At 42.7% G+C, this 17333-nt stretch overlaps 1 protein-coding gene across 1 annotated transcript in view; it reads right to left on the reverse strand.

The window, feature by feature from the left end:
- The window catches only part of vps13b (vacuolar protein sorting 13 homolog B), a 378602-nt gene that overhangs the window by 199519 nt on the left and 161750 nt on the right, over positions 1-17333 (reverse strand). Inside the window, 2 exon segments of the mRNA XM_088999785.1 lie at positions 693-927; positions 16958-17091. Of these exon segments, the coding sequence (XP_088855911.1) occupies positions 693-927; positions 16958-17091 (369 nt within the window).

Raw genomic sequence — 17333 nt, forward strand, 5'->3', positions numbered from 1 at the left:
CACACGAGTGGATTCGAGAGCATGCACTGAAAATGAATGCTGTCTGATGGATTGTTAGATTATTGAGAAGGCCATACTTTCACCAGCAATATAGTCAAAACGACTAATGTTTTCTTCTATTTCCCCCGCCCCCTCCAGATGTTTGTTTATTTATTCATTCATATTTTATTTCATGAAACTTCGAGCATGATTCTGACATCACTGTAGAGTTAAGAAAAAAAAGGGGGTGCCACCAACATTTGTTATTTTAAGAAGAAAAAAAACACGGTTGGACTGTCAAGGCTTATGTCAACTTTGCCAGGTGTGCACACCAGATGTGCAAGAATCACTCTATCTCTGAAAGCTGGTCTACTTAAGTTTGTTTGTCTTTTGTCACAGCAAATGAGTAGTATTCGGTCAAAGGTTTGCTAAGTGATGAAAAGGCCATAATGATGATGAATTTCCACCGTAGATGCCATTACGAGCTTCACACATTTAAATTATTAATAACATGGTCTATAACTATGTCATGTGCTTCAATTAACATCCTGAAAATCAATTCGGAATCATATGAAAGGAATGTTCAGGCACATTTGAAACTGCTTCCTTTCATATGTACAGTATGTTGTTCTTATTTAGATGGCCTCTTATCAAGTCAACTGAAAGCAAAGTTTGACAGACTAAATCATTTTTTTTTAATTGCACATACTTACCTTCTTCTAGAATGGGCTTGGCGACCACAAAAGGGAGCTCCTGCACCGGTTCCAAGTACTTGTGCCCAGCACTGAGAACACAGACCTGGGGCAGGCAGACCACAAGGGTTCCTGGCATAGATTTTTGGTTGTGGTACCAGCTTCGCACCGTACCAGGAATGTCACCAAAGATGATGGTGCTTGGGGATGGAAGGCTGTCATTCGGCAGGAACACACAACATGATTGCAGCTCCAGCTGGAGAGAGAACACAGAACACCACATGGCTCATGATGATCACCTTTGTAAAATTCATTCAAAATCTAGAGAAATACTTAGATGAATGGAAAAGCATTATTTAGACCAATCGCATAACATGTAATACCCAAGGGATATGGTAACAGGAATGCTTTCAAAAGTGATTAATGACAGCTCGTATCTTTCGAAATTCTATAACCATTTTCAAAACATGAGGAACTGTTAAGTGTGGAGAAAATGTATTAGTTGCACCATGCCCACGTGGGTTCTGTGCAGGTATTCCGGTTTGCTCCAACATTCCAAAAAACATGCATGGCAGGTTAACGGAGCACTATAAATTGTCTGTAGCTGTGAGTGGGAGAGTATATAGTTGTTTGTCTTTGTGTGCCATGTGAATAGCTGGCAACCGGTTAAGTGTACCCCTCATACTGCCAAACACATCTGAGGTAGGCTTCAGCGCAGCCGTGACCTATATGAGGATAAAGCGATTTGGATAATGAATGAATGAGTCAGAACATGTAGCTAGTAAAAACTGTGAAAGCGCTAAGGGAAAGACTAACAACAACCAGGAGGAAACAAAGAGGAACTCTTGTTCAATAAATCATTTTGGAATGACTGAAATGAAAGTCCTTGTCTTGCAAGTGCTTTGATTTATTTAAGCTTCAAGACGGTGCAGATACATTGACCCAACCAAACGCCAGAGCAAATTCAAAAGGCAACACAACGAATCACAAGAAATGCTGCAAAATAATTGTGCCAAGAATAAAACGATAAACACAGTTGAGTCTTTTGTAATGAGTATATCACATTGAGACGTATCAAGTGTCTAATAACGTGATGACGGGCAGTGCATATAACATACCATGTAAATACTCTGTATTTCTTATCGGCAAACCACATTCAATTTAAGGACAGTTGAGGTAACTGAACAGTCATGAGCCTAATTGGGGAAGCCTTCAGGGCTGAATGGCTATCACTGGTCCTTTTTTTCCAAGCTACTGTTGACAACAGATCATTGTGGTTTACCTCAGAAAACTCCATGAATCCGCGGTGGTCTCATGTTTGACTTGTTTCTCACTCCTAGTCGCGCTCGGTGGGCGGAATATGCACTTTGCAAACACACCTGAAAGACCTGACAGAGGCGAAAGATCCAGCGAGAGAAATGGGCTGATATTGCAAACAAATCATTAATTTGAGCTCGGCCAAACTGACATCATCCCTTTTCTCTGACTGTCTCCGCGTGCATCTTCCCCGTCTGCCCATCCCAAATCTGAATCAGACCTTTGGTCAAGGTCAAAGCTTGGCATATAGATCGCTCACCATGACCAGGCATTGATTCCAGATGGAAAGTCCATGTCAATGCGTTTTCAGCAAAGGCTGAAGATAACATCACAGAGGGGACAGTAGATTGGTAAAATTTAGAAAAATCAGTGGGGAACCCGGTCTGTGGATAATTGCACACATAGAAACTGCAATCATGAATATGACTTGCGAATGGGGGTGTGGGCTTTGCGTCTCAACTCAACGAATGACAGTTCGATTTGAGATTGTGTAAGGTCATGTATGGTATTCCCCACAATTACGTTTAACAGGTTGTGTTGCAATCCAATAAACAAAATAATGGAATAAATTAGACTGTATGACTATGCCTCTTGTACTTGACTATGCCTCAGTACAACCTGATGGGCATGTCAGGTTTGTGAATGTTTTTTGAGAGAGCAAAAGCATGCACAAAGTCAGGACAGAAAACTAAGGATGCCAGGATGACCAAAGATTCGGTCCATCAGATGCTCAGGGCGTGAGGCCCACAGCTGCCACATGAAACTAAACTCAACAGTTACTCACAAATTGGTGTTCTATCCATAATAGAATAGTGGAAATGTGCTAATCATTTGAGGGCAAACCCATGGAACAGCAGGGTTTCCAAGTAATGCTAAAGGAACATTATAAAATTAGAAATGGATACAAAAAAAACAAATAATAAAAAGTGTAATGCCAATAGCGTGCTTGCTGCGTGGAATATGTGTTTCACAACTCTCTTCTGCCTGGTTCGGGGTAATATGGAAATAAAACTGCATAAATTATAGGCGGATCGGCTGTGGAAATGACTGAGGTACAATAAACGGTTGTGATTCCAGTCTTCTGTTGGTACGAGATTTCAGCATGAAAAAGCACAGGTCTTGTGAAGCCAGTGGAATATGATTTGGTATTACATAAACTCAATCACGTAGTGTCCAAGCTAAATTTGACAAGCCACATTTTAGCGGAGATTTTGTTTAGTTTTTTTTTTTAATCAGTAAATCAATAATTCGAATGACTGATTTATTCAGGGAAAAAGAAAACAATGAGATATTGCCAGTGGCAGGGAGTGTGTGCTCATTTCCGGTGTGACCAAAACCATTCAAACTTGACAGAAACATTTCCATTTTGATCAGAAACTCTATATTAAGTAGGCTTTAAACCAATCAACTCCATATGAAGTCACACGTGCCAGAGCTTAACTGTCAAAACATTACTACAGAGGACAGAGACTTACTTTAATTTCCTGAAGACTTGAAATCTCAACCCAGACTTATAATAAATACATTCCATCAGAATCATTTACTTTTGTCCTGAAAGGGTGACAGGAGCCTGGAGACGCAGTCCCACAAACAAATAAAGCACAAGGCTTCCTAGCACGGCAGTTGGCCATAGAACGGTAATATGAAACACACAGCGTTAGATACTATAACTACTACTATTTAAAAAGGCTAAAATACTGTGTGGCACTGTATTTTTTTTATTCAACGGCTTACTAATGTGCGACTTGATAGGTGTAAAGTACAGACGTCTGTGTAAGCTCTCAGTCGTACAGGAGTGGTCCATCGATGAAAAGGTTTCTTCAGCCGTCATCTGTGCTTCTTTGAAGGTGTCGGACGTTTCGCTTCTTATCCAAGAAACTTTGTCAGCAAACTAAAGTCTTACTGGTAGTTTAGGCCCTATATATATATATTTATATATCTCTGCTCTGATAGATCCCTGCTCTCAGGTTGGTGGGAGCAGAGGACTACTCGCTGCAGCTCCACTTATTGTTCCTATTGTTCTGACTAACGACTGGCCTGATTGCCACAATTCCACCGGTATCACCTCATCAGTATTACTAACCCTATGTTGCCGAAGTAGGCTATTATATGAGAGCAGGGACCTATCAGAGCAGAGTCCGGCACCGCCATGTCTGGACAGTATGGATATATATATATATATATATATATATATATATATATATATATATATATATATATATATAGGCCCTAAACTACCAGTAAGACTTTAGTTTGCTGACGAATTTTCTTGGATAAGAAGCGAAACGTCCGACACCTTCAAAGAAGTACAGATGACGGCTGAAGAAACCTTTTCATCGATGTAAAGTACAGAGGTTTGCGTGTGTCTTGTTTAAAGGAAAACTGCTGTAAGAGATGAGGAAACGTGCATCCCCAATACACAATACTTTGATAGATAATAAAGGCACTCGGATGTATAGGTTCAGGAGTCAATATCGGCAAATAGTCATTGTCAAATGGACGAGTGTGCAAATAAATGTGATCTGGGTTTCCCTAAAGCACATTGTTTTCATTTTGCCTGAATCGATGCATTCAAGTGCGTTTATTATCTATCTCCTCAACAAAACATTAGAATTGGAATCAGATTTATTGGCCAAGTGTGTCGAACACACAACAAATTTGTCTTCTGATTCTGATGAACTTTGAGTTATCAGAGACCCATCCATGCTGTAGGACATTTCCATCTTTGCAAACATGTTTTTTTTTATCTGTACTTAATAACAATCCTTGTTATGGGTGCCATGGTTCCCACTGGTTAGCACAATTTCCTCACAGTGCAGAGTTGAAGGGTTCAGTTCCAGCTGTGGCTTTCCTGTATGGAGTTTGCATGTTCTCCCTGGGGCCTGTGTGGGTTTCATCCAGGTACTCTGGTTTCCTCCCACATTCCAACAATGTGTTAATGAAACACTTTAAATTTTCCATCACACTTTAATTGTACTTCAGTGTGATTGTGTGTGCATATTAGACACTGGATGGATGGATGGATGGATGGATGGATGGATGGATGGATGGATGGATGGATGGATGGATGGATAGATATTCTTGATCCAAGATGGCGCCGCGAATGGCAGACTCGGTCACACGCTCCTTAGTATTGTTCCTGGTTTTGTCATTTTCATTTGTTTTTTGCGACCCTACGCGACTCAGTTACACGAGGGAAGAGTTACTGAGCATTGAGGAATCTTGCCAACCATTACCAGAAACTACCATATCTCCGCCCTCTGCCCTACACATCCACGAACTGGACATGAGACGGCTCTTCAAGCAGCAGAAGATTAAGAAAGCCGCGGGACCTGACAGAGTGTCCCCCTCCTGCCTGAAAGTCTGCGCTGACCAGCTGGCTCCAGTCTTCACACGAATCTTCAACAGATCCTTGGAGCAGTGTGAAGTCCCATCCTGCTTCAAACAGTCTACTATCGTCCCAGTTCCAAAGAAACCAGCACCCTCGGGATTGAACGACTACAGACCTGTTGCTCTGACGTCCGTGGTCATGAAGTCCTTTGAACGCCTCGTGCTGAACAACCTAAAGAACATCACCAGACCTCTGCTAGAGCCTCTTCAGTTTGCCTACCGGGCAAACAGGTCTGTGGAGGATGCAGTCAACATCGGACTGCACCACATCCTCGACCACCTCGACAACACAGGAACCTACGCAAGGATCCTGTCTGTGGACTACAGCTCTGCGTTCAATACCATCATCCCAGAACTCCTCATCGCCAAACTTCTCCAGCTTGGAGTGTCCCATACGATCTGCCAGTGGGTCCTCAGCTTCCTGACAGGACGGACACAACATGTCAGACTGGGGAAAATATCATCCTCAACACGAACCACGAGCACTGGAGCCCCGCAGGGATGCGTCCTCTCTCCATTGCTCTTCTCTCTCGACACGACCGACTGCTCCTCAACACACCCAGCTGTCAAATTCATAAAGTTCGCAGACGACACCACGGTCATCGGTCTCATCAAAGACGGCGACGAGTCTGCGTACCGACAACAAGTGGAGCAGCTGGAGCTCTGGTGCAGCCGTCACAACCTGGAGCTGAACTTCAGACAGTAAACGTGGATTCATCATCACCACAGCTACCCCTCACACTATCCAACTGCCTGGTGTCAACCGTTGAGACCTTCAAGTTCCTGGGAATCACAGTCTCCCAGGACATGAAGTGGGAGGTCAACACCAACTCTATCCTGAAAAAGGCCCAACAGAGAATCCACTTCCTGAGGCTGCTAAAGAAGCATGGCCTGCCACAGGAGGTGCTGCAACATTTCTACACGGCTGTCATCAAATCCATCCTGTGTTCTTCCATCACTGTTTGGTTCGGGGCCGCCACAGAAATGGACAAAATCCGACTTCAACGGACTGTTAGGACGGCGGAAAAAATTATTGGCACCGCCCTACCCACTCTCGAGGACCTGCACACTGCAAGACTCCAAACTAGGGTGCGAAAAATCATACTGGACCCTCCGCACTCCCCTCAGGCAGGCGCTACCGATGCATGCGCCCCAAATCCAGCAGACATTTAAACAGCTTCTTCCCCCAAGCCATTAACTCTTTGAACAGTAGCCCAAATGGAATTGTATAGTGCCTCTTTGCAATTTTTTTTTTGCTGATGATACTAGTGCAGCGTGTTCGACCGGAAAACAAATTCCTTGTGTGTTCTACATACAATAAAGATGATTCTGATTCTGATGGATGGATAATCATTGGCACGTTTTGTCGATAGAGAATCTGTTTTAGCAATTGGGATATTATTATTCTTTCACCCGGGTCACAGACTGAATACATGTGAAAATACAGATCTTGCTTTCTTGTTTTTAAATGACCAATTCACCTTTCCTGAAATGATGACACGGTACTCCCAGTTATTGTGTGTCACCAACAACACTACAACATTGTGGATTACCATATCAAATGTTCTGAATGATGATTTGGACTGAAGTAGTTCTTCCACACCATGGCCCATTTACTCAACTCCAACGTAAACAAATGTCCCCATTTACTCTAACTCTGGAATAAACAACAAACATTTACCAGCACTTGTGCTCCCCCCGTCTCTTATGTTTATCGCACTATCACACTAACCCCAAAGGTTGCATTGTGTTATAAATTAAAACATTATTACATTACCTTAGTGATGTTTTGTTGCTGTATGACCTTTCGGAATTATGAACATATTAAAATCTTTTTCAGCTGATAGCAACCCAATGAAAACAAAACATGAAATATTCAAACAAAACATCAAATAATATAGAAATTAAGGAATCCACACAAGCAAAAACTGTATTTTGTTCAACTTCTGTTTCCAAAAATACGAATGAATGTCACTTTTGAGTGACAGCCAGCTGGCTATTTCAGAGTTCATTATTGCTTATCCTGGGACTTAGGTCCTGATCCCGTCATTTGAGGCCTTCAAATGAAGCAGGACCTTCTTACACTTTGATCCGTAATCACACAGGCACCAACTCAATCTGGATTGTGGATCATAGCTCCAGCATCTGCTGGTGCTGTAATAAATAAATAGAACTAAAAAAGAGAACATTATAGAAGCATATCCAGTCTTGGGTCTTGTTCATCAATGTTTTTCGCTCTTGTAGTATCAGCCCCCCCTCCCCCCAGACACTTCTACTCTGAGGGCTGGCATCACTTCACAGAGGTAGATGTGTGTGTGTGTGTGTGTGTGTGTGTGTGTGTGTGTGTGTGTGTGTGTGTGTGTGTGTGTGTGTGTGTGTGTGTGTGTGTGTGTGTGTGTGTGTGTGTGTGTGTGCGTGCGTGTGTGTGTGCGTGTGTGTGTGCGCGTGTGTGTGTGTGTGTGCGTGCGAGCGAGCGAGCGAGTGTGTGTGTGTGTGTGTGTGTGTGTGTGTCAGGTTCTGCTGGTTTTTATTCCTAATTGTTTCTTTATTCCATCAGATGAGGTTACAACTCCAACCACATGTGAATTGCGTCAAAACACTATTCTCCACTTCCACCACCACCACCGACAAAATGCCCAGAACTTCCTCTGTGAATGCAAAGCAGTGAGAGCATATCCTCTGACTCGTGTATCGTATTTTTTCCCCTGGAGTCTTTGTGAAGATAGTTATCTGGTTCCAACAGAACAGATCCCACCAGAAAGGAAGCCACAGCACAAACACACATATTTTAAAGGATATGGCCATAGGAAGGTGATCTATCCAACCACAGGATGCGATTAGTGTCCGTCACCGAAAATAAGGATTCCCTGTACACTGTTGGGAATGTGAGACATGAACACCCAACCCCTCCAAAAAAAGTATTCTGAACGCGAACTCATACTTCTGTGTAAACTCTCAGTCATACAGGAGTGGTCCATCGATGAAAAGGTTTCTTCAGCCGTAATCTGTACAAATTTGAAGGTGTCGGATGTCTCGCCTCTTATCCAAGATGCTTCTTCAGCGAACTAAAGTCTTACTGGTAGTATCGGCCCTATATATATATATATATATATATATCCCTAATGTAACATGGCGGCGCCGGACACTGCAATGATAGGTCCCTACTCTCATGTTGGGGGGAGCAGAGGAACACTCGCTGCAGCCCCACCGATTGTTCCTACATTCCTGACTAACGACTGTCCAGATTGCCCTACTCCCTCCGGTATCACCTCATCAGCATTACGAATGTTGCCTAAGCAGGCTATTGTATGAACGATCCAAATTGAACCTCACCCCACCAAACTGGTTTAATAAAGGATTTAGTTGTTTCATGAAAATCACTTCTTTTACTCCCCTTTCAAACCATCTATGTTCTTTCGCTAAGATTTTAACCTCATTGTCGTCAAATGAGTGGTTGCTAGCTTTTAGGTGCATATGTACTGCCGATTGAGGCCCACTAGTATTATCCCTGCGATGTTGATAAAGTCTTTTTTTGAGAATTTGTTGAGTCTCCTCAATGTACTGCTCTTTACAATTTTCATTCTTTCAATGTATGGAATAAACAAATTGGATCGTTCGTACAATAGCCTGCTTAGGCAACATAGGTTAGGTAACATTAGTAATGCTGATGAGGTGATACCGGAGGGAGTGGGGCAATCAGGCCAGTCGTTAGTCAAGAATGTAGGAACAATTGGTGGGGCTGCAGGGAGTGGTCCTCTGCTCCCCCCAACCTGAGAGTAGGGACCTATCATAGCAGTGTAGGGATATATATATAGGGAGTAAACTACCAGTAAGACTTTAGTTCGCTGAAGAAGCATCTTGGATAAGAGGCGAAACGTCCGACACCTTCAAAAAAGTACAGATGACGGCTGAAGAAACCTTTTCATCGCTAACTCGTACTGTTAAATATACCTAACTGCCAACTTAATTTGGGTATTGATTTTACAATTCCGCCAAACCTGATGAATTACTTTTTAAAATCATTTACAGTATGTCATAGCCCTGGCAGGATGAGACCATTTACCTGCGGCACACCTGCTCACCACTTTCATATAACAGCAGAGTAGGGAAAAATTACAAACTTTTGTTGTAAGCCCTTGATTGCCAAATGGTGCTTTGGAGGGACTCAGCGAAAGAGAAAAGACATTTCACAGAGGTACACATTATCTGACATTGACATCTAGTACTTCCTAAAATGTTTCAGTCTCTAACATAGACTCACAAAAAAGCAATTGAGAACCATAGACACCGCATTCTAGAAGAGGAAATTAGAAACACCGTCCCTGCATCCCCGGTGAAAACATTTGCAACTCAGGTGGAGAAAAATGTCACTGGGGGGGAACGGTCGTGAACGGAAAAACACATCTCTTTGTTTTTGAAAACCTGAAACCACTCCAAATGTAATCTTCCCGTGCCTGCACCAGATGGGACAGTGTTTCCGAAGTGGCTCGTGGGATGAATAGAAGGTCCACAGAGCACCCCTCCGACACCCCAAATATATCTCTGGGCATTCCGCCCACTAGTCACCTTTTGCCCCCAAACTCCTCCTCTTCAGATGAGCCTGCATTTGCAGCTGGATCCCAAAACACATTTGGAATAGTGGTTGAAGAGTGTAAACAGTGTCTTCTAGAAACGTAGATGATTAATGTGTGTATCTAGAGATGAAACTGTGCAGATGTGCATTGTGGTGTGCGGATGTCCACGCAGTGCCTTTGTTGCCGCCTCAACAAACTGATTGGCTTTTCAATGTACTGTGAGAAAAGCATGTCGGCATGATGCCCTTTGACATGAGATAGGCAAGCTCTCAGCCGCATGCCATCACGAGCAATAAGCTTGCGGCCTGGCATGGGAGCACAGCAAGGCAGTCAGCCATCCCTGAAGCCCCACATTCCTCTCTTCTAACAGTGCTTACAGAAGCTGACAAGCACTGGAGGTCTCCTTGGCTGAGGTGGAAATCTGCAAAAATAAACGCTTTAGGTGACATGAAGGCTTTGTTTGTTTCTGCTGGCCTAGATGTTTGTGTTAGCACAGTGGGTTAATTGCAACTTTGATCGCTACGTTTATTGATGCAACAGTGGCCTTAGAGTGCGGCTGGCCTGTATAGGCTGATCCCACCCTCTGAGCTCAAACAATCAACTCTCAACCTTTTTTGGCATACTGAGCCAGTACAGATGGATTTTAAGGGTGGCCTCGGCCAAATTAGGCCAGAGGATGTCCTTAAAGTAGGCTATAATTCCACAGTAAAAGCTGTGCCCGGTCATAGACAATTTTCACTTAACTGGATGATAAGTTAATAGGACTTAAATAGGAATGGAGTGAATTGAGGGAAGCACAGTGAGACAGCCGTAAGATTCAAAGTTTGAATCTCAGCTTGAGCGCAGTGTGCATTCTCTTATGTGTATACGTGCCCATTTTCTTCAAATAGACCAGCTTCTTAACACATTCCACAAACACATTGTGAAGACAGATAAAGACCAAAAATTGTCCATAGGTGTGAACGCGTGTTTATTTCTCTACAGGCGCCCTGTAATTGACTGGTTGTATGATGCCTCTTGCTCAATCAGATAGAATAAGGGGTATTGAAATAGCCGGATGGATGGCTAGGTTGATGTACAGTATGTGTGTGTGTGTGTGTGTGTGTGTGTGTGTGTGTGTGTGTGTGTGTGTGTGTGTGCGTGCGTGTGTGCGTGCGTGCGTGTGTGTGTGTGTGTGTGTGTGTGTGTGTGTGTGTGTGTGCGTGCATGGATGGATGGATGGATGGATGGACGGATGGATATAATAGATGGTTGGATGGATAGACGGATGGGGAGAACTGGATTACAGTGCACACAGCTGAATTATGTAGAGCAATGGAAAACAGTAAGCCAAAATGAATCCTCAGATGAGCTGACCGGACCTGTGTTTGGCAAGCTTCATCATCCTACATCCCAAGACTAAGTGTGGCTGCATTCCACAACATGTGTCCAGATTTATCATCATGCAACGATTCCAAAAGTGATGTGTCAATACTTCATTGTTTCCACCAACGGTATTTTTGAAAAACTTGTTTAAACAACGCCATGGCACAGATCTTAAACAAGTCCGTGTTTCACGAGGCCAGTCACTCGGGTACTGGAAGAATTTCCTTAGAGCAGCTGAGAAAAAAGATCCAAAGCTGCTCAAACAATAATGGTGATGACATTATCAGTCAGTGCGATTGCTTTAAGTTTTCCAATTCAGTTTTGTATATAAAATAGACACACACGCGCGCACGCGCACGCACGCACACACACACATTCCTGTTTCAAGGTTTTGTGAGGTCCGGATAACTCCAGTGAGGACCACCGTTGCTGATAAGTTTCGAGAAGAACTAGTGTTCCATTTGAAGACTAAATGTCAGCCCATTTCCCACTTCAACTTCTTTAAAAACAAAGCCATCAAAAGTGGAGTTGAAAGTGAAATAACAGCAGGAGTGAGGTTTCTGAATGGGTACATTCAAAGTCCTCACCCCTGTTGTGAATTTGGTTAAAATATTGTTTTACTTTTTGCGGTATGAACTTTTTCCTCTCATTAACCACGCGCACACACACACATAAACACACACAGTGAGTAAAAAGTGTGTGTATTCAAGTGAAATGAAAATCCACACAAAAAAAATTATTTTGGGTGAATTTGTGAGGACGTCACTAAAACTTTATTAACTTATGCATATATAGACCCTCTAGAAGCCTTTAGATTGAAAAAAAACTTGTGAGGACCGGCCAAAAGGTCCTCATTTGTCAAAAATGTCCTCACTACGTATGGTATAAAATGTGAGTGGTCCTCACGAGACCATTCATACAAACACACACACACATACATACACACACACACACACACACACACACACACACACACACACACACACACACACACACACACACACACACACACACACATACGACTTCATAAGTCGTTGCTGTAGATGTCCAGTATAATGTATCATGTTTTGTTGTGGGCCGGCACGGTGTGGACTGGTTAGCATATCTGCCTCACAGTGCAGAGGTGAATCGTTTGATTTCAGGCCTGGCCTTACTGTGAGGAGTCGGCATATTTTGTACATGTTTTCTTTGGGTCCTCCGGTTTCCTCCTACATTCCAAAAACACACATAGCAGGCTGATTGGACACTCCGAATAGTCCCTAAATGTGAGTGCGAGCACAAATGGTTGTTTGTTTCTGTGTGCTCTGCGATTGGCTGGCAATCAGTTCATGATGTCCCCCGCCTACTGCATAAAGACAGCGGCAATAGGCTTCAGCACGTGCGACTCTCGTGAGGATAAGCAAATTGGAAAATAAATGGATTGATGGTGTCACGATCTGGTTGGCGACCAACGTGGGGCGCTGTCGGCCCCGCCTGCACCTGCACAGGTGTTGGTCGTTTCCAATCAGTGACACTCAAAAGGACCCCCGGCACGACCATTCTGTGTCGGGTAATTGTTAAATGTCATTGTATGCTGTTGAACACTTTGTATGCTGTTGTATGCAATTGTATGCATTGTGTGCAGTGCATGTGTTTGTTTAATCTTGGCGGACTTGGTTTTCTTTTGATACTTTGTATTTTTTCTGTTCAGATGATTTTGAGGTTTTAGATTTTGTTCCTGCTGACTTTATTTTCATACAATTTATCATACACAACCTCCTGCTCCCCCATGCCTGCTTTTTGGGACCCGCACCCGCCATCACCACCTTGCAAAACGTGACAGATGGAGGGATGTTGTATTGAGGACAACACTGTGTCAAAACCTGTAAAATTGTCAGAATGTTTGCAGCCATTGCTACTGTTGTAAATTTATTGTATTTGTAGAATCTAGTATCGTTTGATACACTGTACACAGCTTGACCTTTTATTACAATTGTTTTAAATCACAATTATGTATGATTGTAGAGAGCGAAAAACACGGTCGTTAATGAATACGAGATTTCGAAATTATTCAGACCTTTCATGTGGTTGTTATGTATGTAAATTCTTCAGAAACCATTGGATTTGTGAGATTATGAGATGAGGTGTTGAGTGGAGGGGTGATAAAATGGAGAGAGGGGGCAGCAGATGAAGCAATGTGCCTGCACAAAATGCTCCAGCTGGGGGTCAAATGTTGTTCATGAAAAACATCTGGCTAGCTCCATCCAAACGGCCCCCTCTTCAATGTCTCCGTCACCTTCGTCCTTAAAAGCTACCTCTATGCTACTCCTTCCGCTTATCCTAACCTTCTCATTTCCATCGGTTTACCTTTGATGCCTCTGCGATTTTGTCCCGAAAAAATCCTGTTCATTAATAAAGAGCAGCTGCAGGCAGCGGTGTTACTTCATTTTTTTCCATGGCAACCAGCTTTCTGTTTAAGTAGATCGCATTTCAGTTTTGGTAGCAACGCCTTCTTTTGCCAGCATTGGACACATTCATGTGTTAAATAGAAGGAATTACCGTTAAATTCCCGAGATGACATTGCACTCCCGATCACAAACAATTAATATTGTGTGGAAACCTGGGTGTCCTCTGGGGAAACATGGAAGAGAGGAAGAGATGACATCAAGACAATAGAAATAGGAAGGTAGGGGATGAACATTTGAGAAATACTTGGCATCGAATTTATCTTCAAAAAAGTCATAGTCTGAAACGAATTGTATAATGATGACATTTACACATATTTGGCCTGTGAGATTGTAAAGCAGGGGTGTCCGATGTCGGTCCTCGAGGGTTTTCCAGCTCTCCCAGGAGCAACACACCTGATTCAAATGATCAGCTCATCAGCCAGCTCTGAAGCAGCATCAAAACGGTCCCGATGATTTGAATCAGGTGCGTTGCTCCTGGGAGAGCTGGAAAACAGGCAGGACGGCGGCCCTCCAGGACACACTTTGGACACCCCTGTTGTAAAGATAAGAAAATGAAAAAAAGAAATAACCCTTCATTAATTAACGTGTTTGAATGCTCAGTAATTTTGGAAACTAATGGAATTAAGGACCACGTGATATGATTGGCTGTGAGTTGTGTAGGCCTTAAATGGAGTAATTCCAGCAATCTGAGTGGATGGAATTTTGCGCAGTGCACATGGAAAGTGCGACAAGGCGAGAACTATATAGTGTAACGTATGCTGACAAACTTTTGTGGGAACTCAATTAATATGTACATTAATGAATACAATGAATGGGGCACCCACACCATTAAAAGATCAATCCAGGGCGTATCATGTTCTGTTTTGCAACATGCGGCTCACAGTCCACCCGTCCAGCAATACCCTGCTTGGGCTTGCCGTGTTTTTTTTGTGTGCGTGCAAAATTTGGGCTTCGGGGACATTGATTCTGCATGTTCACACACAACATCCCTTCACGTAAGCATCCAATTTAAAGTGTGATAATGGGTGCCAATCCTCAGTGCACAAAATGTAAGCCTTGTCTGACAATATTGCTAACACTGATTTGTCCCTTTACCACCAGCAACACCTACTTCACTGTATAGACATGCAGAATTTAACTTAGGGGTGTCTAAATGTTTTTATTTGAGGACTTGATATGGAAAAAATGAAAGGATAAAAGGGCTTTTTAAAATATGTCACCGATTGGAAAACTCACTAAAGCAGGCGTGGCCAAGCTACAGTCCGCGAGCGGCCCACCAACTGTTTTTCAGTGGCCCACTTCATGACAAAACCAAATAAAACCAAACAATTAAAGATGACATTTGACACGAGCCGCAAGGTTAAATGACAAAGGTGAGCTCGGGCCGAGTGAGAAGGGAGGGTGTCAGATAAATAGGTGCAATTAATACTAAGACATTTGTTTCGATAATATTTAATATAATAATTAGTAAACTATTTATGATTAAATTAATAACACCATATATCTTAAAAACACGCTTGTGAATTATTCGTCCCACAAATCATTGAACACTGCCAATGAAGTCGGTTCACTATCTTGTATCTTCATCTCAACAGGTGCTGAGTTGTTTTGACTCGAGGGTGTAGGAGGGCCTTCCGATGACGGCTTTGCCATAAAGCGCAAATGATGAATTAATGATGGGTCCCGAAGGCAGATCAGTTCACAACCGCTGAATTTAAAAAAAGAAGAATCAGTGACCGACTCTCATATATCCTTACAGCAAGAAATTCTTTCAGAAGTGGTAGAATATTAGATCCTTAAATGCAGATCATCTCTTTCAAAAAGATGATGACTACTTCCTGTAGCTATTGATATTTTTGATAAACTTATGGCAGGGGAAAGCTTGTAAGAAATGGATGATGACAAAGGCATGCACGACAAAAAATTGTGATACAATATGTATTGTGCATATGTGGCGCAAAAATCAATCGAGTGGTTTACATTTTGAGATATCCAAGGCCCGTTCTACCAGCTGTCAGGTTGTGGGTTTGTTTCAGTTCGAGCTCCGTGTCAACAGGCCAAACTGTTTCTTAATTACTGCTGTAGTGTTTGGTGTGGTCCCAGTTGAACAGCCAAAGGGGACAGAGGAAAGTGGAGGCAATGACGGGCTCGGCAAACTATTAGAAGGTTGAGTTAACTTTTGAGGAAGGACTGTAAACAGCTTAATGGCCTGACATGAGATCTGGGTTCTCCCCGCCTCAATTGGCATACGTCACGCTTTCTTTTATGTTTGACATACATCCGTTTGTGTGGTCCCGGGAATAAGAATTAAATGGAATGAGTAAAACCTGTTGGATTTGCATCACTGATTGATTATATGCATCTTACATTGACAAGCAATGACATGTTTAGACTCACGTACAAATGTTCCTCAACATACTCCTATAAAATTTCCACGTGTTAATTTTTAACGTAGAAAAAAAAAACACACAAATATAATGCACGGCTGCCCGTGGCTTCATTCCCTCGTGCGCGAGTAGCATTGGCACATATGCAAGCACGTCCTGAGCTGCAAAGACCAAGATTCCTTGCAAAATAAAACATGCACAAAATTATGCTTGAAACCAGTAAAAAGTCCTTTGCAGTGGAAGTCGTCACCACATCACATAAATCATCTGCAACATCTGCCAATCAGATTACATACAGTAGATGGGGGTTGGGTGACAGTTGGGGTTGAAGGTTGCATGCATATTTAAACCACAGGTGGCCCAGGTATGTATTGTACTTTCCAGATAACAGTCAACAATAGGATGGAGCGGATTAAGGTTCTCACAAGTGGAGGCATTTCAGGACTCTGGCAGAGCCCGTCAAGGGCTTTCCACTGGGCTCTATGCACTCAACAGATTTTGTATACCACATGAATGTTGTCAAAGTTCTTATAAATGCTCTTTAAATGACAAGGTCAAACGCAATACATTGCACTGAATCTTTGCTTCAAACACTATTTGAGATTAACCGGTCCAATATTGAGCACGTCATGTAAAGGATAGGAAAAGGTTTTTGAGTGTTGATAAGCCGAATCATATTGAGCAGGTTCCCTCAAATATAATTCATGATGTGAAAATCTAGTGTCATGCTCCTCGAAGTGCTCAGTTATGATTTCCTTCAATCGTGCCAGAAATACACCAATGAGAAGCAATTTGTGATTTGTTACCTGTACAGTAAGACGTTTAACAGAATCCCAAGCATGGCCAATGAGCTCCTTCATCTGTTCCTCTGACGTTGCCATGGATTCAATGGCTGTAGTGTCCGGCATCACCTTCATTGGAATGGATAGTGGACGGGATTCTGGAGAAAAGGCGCGCAAAGACAATTTACACTGGATTAAAAAAAAATGCTTGAGTTTTCACAAATGATTGAGTTTGCAGTAGAAACATGACCGACATTATGACATTATGACTCCACATCGCAGGCCACATACAGTATTGACAAACAACCATTCTCACTCTCACTGGGGACAATTTTGAGCATTCTATTACTTTGCTGTTACCCCTCCATGCTAATACCCATCCATGTTTTTTGTATGTCGG

This window comes from Hippocampus bargibanti, linkage group LG06 (genome assembly GCF_051943395.1).
Source record: "Hippocampus bargibanti isolate YZ-2025 linkage group LG06, ASM5194339v1, whole genome shotgun sequence".
Lineage (NCBI taxonomy): Eukaryota > Metazoa > Chordata > Actinopteri > Syngnathiformes > Syngnathidae > Hippocampus > Hippocampus bargibanti.